The 12,030-nt window shown below is 35.8% G+C and overlaps 2 protein-coding genes across 3 annotated transcripts in view; one reads left to right on the forward strand and one right to left on the reverse strand.

The window, feature by feature from the left end:
- CHCT1 (CHD1 helical C-terminal domain containing 1) overlaps positions 1-12,030 on the forward strand; it is a 72,043-nt gene that overhangs the window by 17,771 nt on the left and 42,242 nt on the right. The gene's annotated exons all lie outside the window — the stretch shown is intronic.
- Positions 7,448-12,030, reverse strand: part of APPBP2 (amyloid beta precursor protein binding protein 2) — a 47,563-nt gene continuing 42,980 nt past the window's right edge. The window contains exons 11-13 of the mRNA XM_015078455.3: positions 10,257-10,447; positions 9,017-9,182; positions 7,448-7,981 (exon numbers count right to left, since the gene is read on the reverse strand). Coding sequence (XP_014933941.1) covers positions 7,728-7,981; positions 9,017-9,182; positions 10,257-10,447 — 611 coding nt within the window. The 3' untranslated portion in view covers positions 7,448-7,727. The remainder of the gene's footprint in view (positions 7,982-9,016; positions 9,183-10,256; positions 10,448-12,030) is intronic.

A 12,030-nucleotide genomic window follows, 5' to 3' on the forward strand; every position in this document is an offset into this window, starting at 1 on the left:
TTTATTTTTGAGAGAGACAGCGTGAATGAGGGAGGGACAGAGAGAGAGGGAGACAGAATCCAAAGCAGGCTCCAGGCTCTGAGCTGTCAGCACAGAGCCCAACATGGGTCTCGAACTCATGAACTGTGAGATCATGACCTGAGGCAAAGTCGGATGCTTAACCAACTGAGCCACCCAGATGTCCCGGTGCCATCTTGATGCAATCTCACGAGACACCCTAAGTCAGAACCACCCAGCTAAGCCATTCCTGAATTCCAGTTCCATAGGAATTGTTAATTCATAAATATTTTTTGTTTAAGCCATTAAATTGGGGGTAATTTGCTGTAAAGCAATAGATAACACTTCCAACAATAGAAGATGCATTAAATAGATTATGGTCCATCCACATGGTGGTATACTATGTTGTCATTAAAAATAACATTTTCCATATATAATAGTGTAGGGAAACAGTTTGATAGAAATAAAGCTGGATACCAAAATGCATATGAAACATGAATGAAATGTGAAATACACATATACAGGAAAAAAAGAGAGAGAAATGTGCCAGTATTTTAAATGTAGTTATCTCTTGGTTATACAGTTACAAGAATTTTTCTTAGTAAAAATATTTAAAATGTAAAGATAGTTACAAAATGAAAAGTTTTTCCTCCCTTATTAGAATTCTACCCCTACTCCTTCTTTCCAAAGGTGATCATTGTCAATATATTTTTATAATGAATATACTTTGAGAAAAATGGTTTCACATATATTTTTACATAAATATGTATGGGTTTTTTGTTTACATAATCACTAGTTATTTACCATGGGCTTTTCCTATATTCATGTTTCTTGGTTATTTCTACATAAACATACAGTTTGGTATTTTAATCATTTCAATCGTTTGATCTTCTGCATATTGTTCATTAACTGAATCTATGATTATCTAACCACATTCCTATTAATGTTTAACTGGCATGTTATTTGGTTTATCATAAGTGTACTCTAATTCTGATCTGCTGTTTCCCCCAGTACCCCACCTGCCTCCCCTCTGGTAACCAACAGTTTGTTCTCTATAGTAAGAGACTGTGTTGTCTTTTTTTTTTTTTTTCCCTTTGCTCGTTTGTCTTAAATTCCACATGAGTGAAATCCTAGGATATTTGTCATTCTCTGACTTATTTTGCTTAGCATTATCCTCTCCAGCTCCATGCATGTTGTTGCAAACGGCAAGATTTAATTCCTTTTTATGGCTGAATAATATTCATATATATATGTGTATATATATATATATATATGTGATGCAATCTCATGATATCTATATATCTATATATCACATCTTCTTTATCCATTCATCTACTGATGAACACTTGGGCTGCTCCAATAGTTTGGCTATTATAAATAATGCTGCAATAAATATCAGGGAGCACATATCCCTTTGATTGTTTTTGTATTCTTTGGGTAAATACCCAGTAGTACAATTCCTGGATTATAGGGTAGTTCTATTTTTAATTTTTTGAGGAACTTCCATACTGTTTTTCACAATAGTTGCACCAATTTGTGTTTCCATGGACAATGTTAAGAGGGTTCCTTTTTTAAAGTTTATTCATCTATTTTTGAGAGACAATGCATGTGTGGGTGCGTGAGGCAGAAAGAGAGGGAGCAAGAGAATCTCCACGTTGTAAGGCTCTCCAGAGAGCCTGATGCTGGGCTTGAACTTGAATGGTGAGATCATGACCTGAGCGAAACCAAGAGTTGGATTCCTAACCAAGACAGCCACCCAGGTGCCCCAAGAGGGTTCCTTTTACTCTGCATCCTTGCCAATGCTTGTTTCTGGGTTTTGTTTTGTTTTGTTTTGTTTTGTTTTGTTATAGAGAGCGTGAGCAGGGGAAAGGGGCAGAGGGAGAGAGAATCTTATGCAGCTCCATGCTCAGCATAGAGCCCCATGCAGAACTCAATCCCACAACCCCAGGATCATGACCTGAGCTGAAATCGAGTCAGTTGCTCAACTGACTGAGCCACCCAGGCACACATTCTGACAGGTGTGATGTGATAGCTCATTGTAGTTTTGATTTGCATTTCTCCGATGATAATGTTGAGCATCTTTTCAGGTGTCTGTTGGCCATCTGTATGTCTTTTTTGAAGAAATATCCGTTCATGTCTTCTGTCCATTTTTCAATTGGATTGTTTTTTGGTACTGAGTTGTAGAAGTTCTTTATATATTTTGGATATATATACTGATGAGTTTGCCTTGAATTTTCAAACTACAAAAATAAATGTCTATAAAGTAAGTGAGTGTGGTTTGCTAACACACTTAGAATAGTATGTCAGGGGCACCTGGGTGGCTCAGTCAGTTGAGTGTCCGACCCTTGATTTCAGCTCAGGTAGTGATCCCAGTGTTGTGGGACTGAGCTCCATGTCGAGCTTAAACTCCTGCTTACGATATTCTCTCTCTCTCTCTGCCCCTTGCTCACTTGAGCCCTCTCTCTCCAAAAAAACAAAACACACACACAAAATCTCTCTCTCTAAAAAAAGAAGAGTATCTGTCAAGGAGTAAACTCTATGTTAAATTTGTTAAACACACAAATCAGCAATGTTTATAAGCTGGGAAGTTTTAATTCTTGAGTTACACGATCATATGGTAATGGCTTTAGCAAAGCTTTAAATAAAATGCTGCTTAAGTATCAAGAAGAGGCAACTCAGGGAAGTTTCAGGGAAGGCTTCCTTGTCCTTTGAGGTTGACAGATGAATTAAAGTTTAGGCAGAAAATGAGATTCCATACAAGAGAGAACAGCATGTTCAAAGTCATGGAACGTAAAAGGAAAAATTTTACAAGTATCACTGAAGGTGGCAGTCGAGATAAAACCAGTGCTATTGCAAGTGAAGGTGGAATTTTTTAAATGTTAATTTTCTTAATAGTAATTTAAAATTTGGTGTCATTTCCTGTACTTGCTGTTCTGAGTGCTTAAGATTCATGTTGTTTCATGGCAGATGTTTTAAAAGACCTATTTTGACACCCCCCCCCCATTCATATGAAGAAATGAAACACAAAGAGGCTCATAATGACGTATCTCAGATTCTTACTGCTCAGAGGCAGAGCTGGAACTGAAACCCAAATCCAGGGTTCTCTCCACTATTGCCAGCAGAGTTTCATCAGGTCTCCTCACCCGCCTTCAGCTTCAGAGATAGAAGACTAGGGAAAATGGTGTAGTTACTTTTGTAAAGACTAAACACCTCCTGCATTAAGTACTACCTTGTCTTTTCCAAGTACCTTCGTGAGCACCATCTCCAGATGCAGTTACCATGTGTCTCCTCTGCCACACATCTTATTTTTCTTGAACAAGAGCACTTTTGTTCTGGTTCCAACAGCTTCTCTCACACTGTTCTCTAATAAAGACAGGCTGCAATAATAATCCCAAGTCCTGACCAAAAGCGATCACAACTACATTGGAAACAGATACACTATGAATGCAGGAACACTATATTTATTAGGTCAATAATTCATTTTTAGCAATACAAGTACAGAATATATCACAATGCTGGTTACAAACATACTTAGTATGGTTCAATGGTTACACATAATGGTGGGCACTACAAGTTTGTGTTAAGGATGATATGAAAGGTCATTCTGACACAATGAAGAATCGTCTTAAAAAAATCTATCAATGACCCTAGATATTTCTATAGAAATTACTGTGGCACTATTCATGGGGATTTTCAGGTAAAGAATTGTTAGTAATTTGTTTCATTAAGAGCTTTTGAGTCTACTAACCTAAAATCCCCTGTTGCTTAATAAAGTATAAAAATAGTACTGACTTGGTAATATTTAATAAAATGTAGCATTCATTCACATCATAAAAGTAGAACTAAATTGAAAAGTTTTAGTTACCATGGCAACATATCTTTCCATAAAAGGAATATACAGAAATGAGTAATGTTACACAAATGGTACCTGCAACAGTTATTTAGTGATCCAACACTTAATTTGTGCACCACAAACCAGGTTTTCTAGATATCTATATATAGCATATATTTTTAATCTTAAATTTTACTTTTGAAAAAAATGTGCACTTCAACAAACTCACTAAGGCCACTCATGCTATAGATACCTAGGATTGCAATTAAAGAATAGTATTATTTAATAAATCCTAAAGCACATTCCTTCAGATCACCAACAGGGTAAAACCAGTTTTCTGCCTAACACATTCCTGAGATTTGTGGACAATACAACTACTAGTGTTCAAGCTGGATAGTAATCCAAGTGTCAGATTAAAAAATTTTCTTTTTCCTAGCAAGAACTGAGGTCCTCCAAAGCCAAGAGGTGAAATATATACATTAATTTTTAAAGCAAAAATAAAACTCTTAAAAAAGTCTATACTTATATAAATAAGTATTTTTCCAGTAGTAACTTTGCCATCCAGGAAAGGAAGAGTTTGCAAGCAGCAAGGCTACAAATTCTGGGGAGAAAAATAAGGACCAAGTGGCAGTTAAGAATACCTGCTACTAAGCAAACCGTTGTTTCAATTCGTAAAGTACGGCCACAAGCTTCAATTGTGTTTCAGGTGTGTTTACTGTTCAGCATTCTGTTTGCACGTAAGGAGCTACCAAATGGCACTCCCATTTATGTATAAGATTGCAGCCTATGTACTTAATTTTCACAACATTATGAACTCTTCCCAAACAGGCTGGGAACAAAGGCCTTTGTCAAATCCTTTATTTTCACTAATGAGCGCATACTGCACAAGGGTTACTACAGAGCAATGGTGAGTTTGTTTTTAACCAAGCAGAGACAGAGCTTTGATGACAATAGAGGTCCTAAAGCTTTGGGCAAAGTCAGCTTTGGGAACCCTTAAATATGGTGTTCTAAAAAACCCAATCAGTTCTATTACACTGGATGCTGGAGTGACTGACAATCTGTAGCACATGAGTATATGTAGAGCCCCCTGATGCACCCAACTTGAATAGCACCAAACTTTAGGAAAAAGACTGGGTAAGAGGAAAGAAATGAAAGTCAGGAAGAATGAGACCAAAGGCCCTTTATTATTTTGCTGAACTTTCAGAAATATCTTTAGGTTGGTTTAGGCTTCCTTACACCTAACCCTACCCTATGTGAAAAGCTTGTGCAAGCTATTGGTTATTGTGAGGTAAATTTTATTCTTTTCTTTCTTTGAGATTCTTTTTAACCCCATAAATCATGGTGACATTCACCTCTCTAATTTACCCTAAACATCCCTAGGAAAAGGATAAATCCCACACTTAAAATCATAAGGGTATTATTCATTAGAACCAGAATTAATAACATATTATTAGATCATTAACAGAAACTGGCAATCTCTTTTCTCAACCTACAGTGTTTGCATTAAACCAAACAGATTTACAGAACACTACATTAAAGCAGTGGTAATAAAGGGAAACTACCAATGGTTTTTAGAAAAACTGGCTGCCACTTAACATTATCACCCTGTGATCTTAGGCTTCTAAATATCATGTTGCTTTATAGCTCAAACTGAATTAAGAGAGGATGAGGCCTTAAGTCATTTGCTTGATTTTATCATAGGAAATGCTGTATGTGCACAAAACCAAAAAATACAGATTACAAAAAAAAAAAAAACTTCGTATGGAAACGTGAGTTTCAAAATATTTATTGAAAAACAATTTACCATGACATTCCTATACCACAAACATACCACAGGACTCTAAATAACCAACAAAAGTATACAAAGCCTATCCTGAAAATATCTTTGGAGGTATTAAATATATAGGCCCACGAGGATAGAGCTGAGTAACTTAAAAAATGTTAGTCCTTGGTCACAGACTATTTGGTAATTAACAGAGGTGCCTCTTGGCATTAGACTGCAATGAGCTGGGAGGGGAGATGCAGGTGTGCCAATGTACTCCTTTTAAAATTAAAAAGAAACTAATTCAATTTGAGGAATAAACTAAGGTTTTGAAATCATAGTTATAATCCTAGGGTCCAGGCTTGTTTCATCTCTTTACGTACCTCCCCCAGTCAATCCCCTCCTGGGGTCTTAAAAACACTGGCTCATAACTAACAAGACTGCAAATAATAGTTTTAAACAAGATTAGATTTGCGAAGTTCAAAAGTGTTTAAAATCAAATTGATCTAAAATCTCTAATTAATTTTTCTGTACTCAATGTGGCAGACAGTTTAGATTTCTTCCCCCCTCCAACCCCAACGTGCATGTTAAAAGAAAACCAAAATTCAACACACATTCACTCACCCACAGACTACTCCAAGCATTAGCCAAGAGCAACATCTCTAACAGCCAAGTCATGAACCCCTGAAAATAGGGGGGAAAACCCTGATTCTTAACTATAGAGGCACCCAATAGGCCACTATAATAAGAACTGAGGTAACAGCAAAAGACCTTTTGTTTCTTGAATTGCTACATGTTACAACTTCCCAAATTTGAGTATTAATTACCTCAACATTAAATAACCCGACTGGGTTAAAATTTAAAAAATCAAAACCCAATAAAAGGAAGACAAGTTAGTGAAATAGATATATAATTAGGGGATCTTTGTATTTGACTCTTGAAGTTCAAATAAAACGACCCAGTTGTACTATTATTACCATAAAAACAAAGGATCTCAGAAGAATTGCTTCTTTTGGGCATTCATTTTTCCATGAATCCCCATGAACCTAAAAGTCCCTCCCAAACATGAGCTATTATTTCATGACTCTTAGCCAATATACTTGTTAATTGCACTGATTATTAGGGTAACATTTAAAATGAGGGGGTTGGTTGCGGCAGATATTTATAGACTTGCTTATGGCACTGCCATCTGTGCACACTGACTAAAGATATGCCACTGAAATTGCCAAATTTCTCAAGTTTGGTGTCTAATTACATGAATATAAGTTTTGCATTATTACTTTTCATCATATATCTAAATGAAACATTCTACTGAAAAAAGTATATGCAGGGGCTAAAATAATAACCTAAAGCCTCTGGTCCAAATAACCCCTTTCTAGATTAGGCTGGTCCATTTTAGGTCCTCCTGGTCCTGTCAGCAAATGCTATCAGAGCATCTTGCATTGTTGTACCAAAAAACCCCAACACAACCAAAGGGTTAATAAAAGTGCTGGTCTGTCAGCTTTTCTATGATTTACAGATCAACACTGGTCCAGTTCAGATGAATCTGACAGTCCTTCCCGTAAGAGAGCTCTGGAGTGGTTGTATCCACTTCCGTGGGTAAGGTGGCCAAACCCAAGTCAGGATGTCCCTCTTCTATCAGCACTGTGTTACCTTTTCCATACTGCATATAAAGATTTTCCCCATAAAATTTCTTTACAATACAGTATTGAATACCTCCACAAGGAAGAATTATATGTTAAAAAGTTGTTAAAATCATCCTTATGTAATAAGAATGCAACTCTTTTAAACTCTTAAATAGTTTTATTTAGGGGTTCTTTTCAGGCTTTCTGCAAAATGAATTATTTTTTTAAATGAAAAAAAAAAAAAAAACAACAAAAAGATTTCCTGTTGTTTGTTCTACTAGGTTGAAAATATGGGCCAGACTACTTATACATGCGGTACATGCTGAATATAACTGAATATATGCTTATTCCTACGGACACTCTGCAAGATAGGGATCACCCAAATAGGGTCAATGGACTGGACCAGTGTTTCAATGCAAATTCCAGCCCCAAAAAACAACATGGTTTTGATTTCACAGTATGAATTCCCTGGAATCTGGGAAAAGGTAAATTAGTTAACTGAGGTACTCCCTCAGCAGCTCGGTCCCTCCACATTCTGAGAAATCAAGAAGGACTGTACCACTTCTTCAGTGGACTGGGGGCTGGTGTTGACGTCTTCAAGAGCATCGGTCACCGAATACTGACGATCTCGCAACCGGTTCCAGTTAGACAGAACGTTGTGATATTCAAACACTTTCTCATAATTCCCAATGGAGTTGTAAAGTTTAATGAGACCTCGGTAGTCATATTCTAGTCCACTGTAGCCTTCACCAAACAGTTTCTTCCCTGAAAGTAACACACACACACACACACACACAAAGAAAGAAAGAAAGAAAGAAAGCTCAAATAATGAAGCAACAAGAGGTTCTTAAAGACAACACAAGTTCAATTCTTTAAATAGGATGGCTTGGTTTTATTTCCTAGGATAAATGAGAAACTAATGAGATTGTGTACCCACAGACAAGATAAATATATTCGATTACATTAGAATTAAGAACTTCTGTTCTTTGAAAGGCACCATTTAGAAACAAGCAACAGAGTGAAAGTTATCTACCTGCAAAACATATAACCAACAAAGGGCTTGCTGCATCCATAGTATATAAAGATCTTCTATAAACCAATAAGGAATGATAGGCAATTCAATATAAAAATAGGGAAGAATTTTTTTTAAGTAATCACTACCCCCAGTATGGGGCTCAAACTCACGCTCTACTGACTGAACCAGCCAAGTGCCCCAAAACAGGGAAGAATTTTAACAGGCACCTTAGATGATGGCCACAGTATCTTATTTTGTAAAAGGCCTGAAAATGGAAACCAAATGTTCTGAATATCCATTAACAGCAAAATGGATAAATAATGATATACTAACCCAATAAAATATAGCGCTGGAAATTAATAAACAACAGTGATATGGAACAACACAGATGTATTTCACAATTCACGTTCACCAAAAGAAACCAGACATATAAAAACGTACATTGTATGATTCTATTTTATCAAAAACAGGTAAACCTGATCTATGATGTTAAAAGTCAGGAAAAGGGAGGCGGAGGGAGCAGTAACTACACAAATAGTTTAGAATTACTGCTTTTGCCTATCCTTGACACTCTGCCTAAACTGTCATACTTCTTGCTACTGGCTTCAACATCAATAAATCATCTTTAGCAAATGTTTCAGATGAGTTTTGAGTGGTTTCTGGATATCCTTAGCAGCTCTAAACTCATTGAAGTCTTAGTAATTACACTTCCCTACACAACATATGGGACATGTTGATATGTTGATTTCTAATCAGTCGACTAACAAAATTTTAAAATAACATACCAATCGCTATAGAGCGCAAATAAAGTTTCTCAGCATTTTCATACTGATTCATGTCATAATTGTATAAAGAAGCCAGATGTCCCACGGAAAGGGCTACTTCATAATCTTCTTGACCAAGAAGTTGCTCTTTAATCTGAATTGCTTTGATGTGCATTTCTTCAGCTTCCTGAAAAAAAATGAAGCTGTATTAGCATTAGATTATATTCTTTCTTATGTTAACAATTCTTACCCAACAAGCAAGATTCTTCTAAATGCCAAAAACATGGATGGCATAACATAATCAGATCAGAAACCATACTATGTTAATCCAAAAGTCGCCTATGCGCAGCATTACTACTTTGGGAAGTTACACACTTAGTTGATGACAGTAATAGTGTCCTATGCCAAAAATGATGAGAAAACTTGTCCTGGTAATAAAAAATTATTAGAAGAAATTAACATTAAAACCTTTTAAAATGAAAATTATTTGTTAACATGATCCCAGATTTAATTGAACCTTGTTAAGAAACCCCATACTATAGTACATTCATTCACATAGGCATACACTTGATTAAGAATTTATACCCCAAAATTCTAAAAGAGAATTCAGTAAATTTTTATCATTACAATTAATAACACCTTAGTATCTGACATTCCCTGTATACCAGCCTGATGCCCCGCTGTTAGCTATATAGTCTATAGTTATATAGTCTATATAGTTAGCTATATAGTCTATAACTATAGACTATATAGTTATAGTCTAACTATAATAACCATAATTGCCTTTATGGTTTTTGGTGTATTCTTATTTTTCCAGGGTCTGGATTTTGAATTTTGTTTATATTTTGACTCTGTTGTTTTACACTAGCTATCTTCTCAATTTTTTCATGGAATAAAGTAGGAGTAAAATAAATGTACACTCTGTTATTTTTAAAAATTGTTTAAAGTTTATTCATTTTTGACAGAGACAGAGGGTGAGTGAGGGAGGGGCAGAGAGAGAGGGACACACCCTGAAGCAGGCTCCAGGCTCCAAGCTGTCAGCACAGAGCCTGACACAGGGCTTGAACTCACGAGCCATGAGATCATGACCTGAGCCGAAGTAGGATGCTTAATTGACTGAGCCACCCAGGCACCCCAATAAATGTACACTTAAATAGTTAAGATTACTGATGATGTATTATTTAAGACTTGTTATTTAAGACTGGACTTTATTACCTAAAATAATTTAGTAAGAGAAAAATGTAGTAAAACAGGCTTTTACCTTAAATTTCCTCATTGACTGGTAAAGTCTTCCAAGGTTTCCATAGTGTTTTGCAGTCTGTACATTAAATTCCCCAAAAGCTTTTTTAGCTAGTTGGAGTGAAGACAGGTGCAAATCATGAGCTTCTTGAAGCAGCCTCTGTTCAGTTTCTTTATTATGACAGTCAATTGCAATCTCCTCTAAAATAAGAGCTGATTAAGAAAGCAATAAAATTAGCGTAAATAAAACCATCAAAGCTAATCAGAGCATATAATTTAAAATTAAATTCAACAAATGTTTGTGGTTATGGTTTAGAACTGGTAAAGATGAAAATATTCCACTTTAATGAAAAAATATACTTTGGGGAGGGTCATTCTACTTCGGATAGTATAATGAACTTCGAATTTAAAAACAATGGTACACATCAAATATTTTGCAGAATTAATTTCTGCTTTACTAGAGTGTTATATTTTGCCAATGTGAATTTCTTATGTAAAGCAATCCAAGACAAGGAGGAAAAGGCAAAATTTTTAAAGTTATGAAACTGTGTCAAGGAGTACCTAAGTACTGTTGAACATTTTGAAGCCAAACTTTATAAAATATAACCTTTAACCAAATACAACAGAAAGAACTGGTTTCCTCCTACTCATTTGACCAACTAAATCAGGCAAGAAGACAGTGCAATTTCAAAGTCACATACAAGACTTTCAAATTCCACTTAAAGTCTTAAAAATACATATTCTTTTACGAGGTGATTTTATTTCTAGGAAAATTGTCCATATGCACAAAAGTAAAAGAAGTTTAGTTCATTATAGCATTAAAAAAATTTTTTTAATGTTTATTTTTGAAAGAGAGAGAGAGAGAGAAACAGTGTATGAGCAGGGAAGGGGCAAAGAGAGAGGGAGACACAGAATCTGAAGCAGGCTCCAGGCTCTGAGTTGTCAGCACAGAGCCCAAAGTGGGGGCTCGAACTCATGAACCGTGAGATTATAACCAAGCCAAAGTCAGATGTTTAATTGACTGAGCCACCCAGGCACCCCCATTATAGCATTTTTAAAGAACAAAAGGTTAAAAACAATATAAAGGACAAATAATAGAGGTGAGGTTAAAAACATTAGAAAAGGATATATATCCGCATGTACTGCAATGAAAACATGTTCACAATGTATAAAGTGAAAAAAGCAAAATACAACTAAAAAAGTTCATTCATTTCATAATTTGGGGAAAAACAGTATAAAAAATATTCACCAAAATGCTGAATCTGGAAAGATTCAGAAATTTAACCTTAACCAAATATAACCTTTAACTTATTATTTTTCTTTTTTCTCTAACTTTTAATTTTTACATTAAATATGTATTACTTGTGCTTCTTAAAAATGCAAACCTAGAGAGAAAAAAGAACCAGTTCCAGAATTAAGGTAAAAACTTCTCCAATATGCATGGCATTACACTAGTGGCCCAATCATGCTGGCAAAATAAATGCTTTCAATGAAAGGGCTTTGGTGGTGATTAGAAGAAAAGTGAAAATAAGAAGAGAAGAAAGTCAGGGCACCTGGGGGAACTCAGTCAGTTAAGTGCCCAACTTCTGCTCAGGTCATGATCTCATGGCTTGTGAGTTCGAGCCCTCATCAGGCTCTGTGCTGACAGCTCAGAGCCTGGGGCCTGCTTTGGATTCTGTCTCCCTCTCTCTCTATGCCCCTTCCCCGCTCACACTGTGTCTCTCTCTCTAAAATAAATCAACATTAAAACAAATTTTTAAAAAAAGAAGAGAAGAAAGTGGTATTTAGTAAGAGTC

The sequence above is a fragment of the Acinonyx jubatus genome, chromosome E1, assembly GCF_027475565.1.
Source record: "Acinonyx jubatus isolate Ajub_Pintada_27869175 chromosome E1, VMU_Ajub_asm_v1.0, whole genome shotgun sequence".
NCBI lineage: Eukaryota > Metazoa > Chordata > Mammalia > Carnivora > Felidae > Acinonyx > Acinonyx jubatus.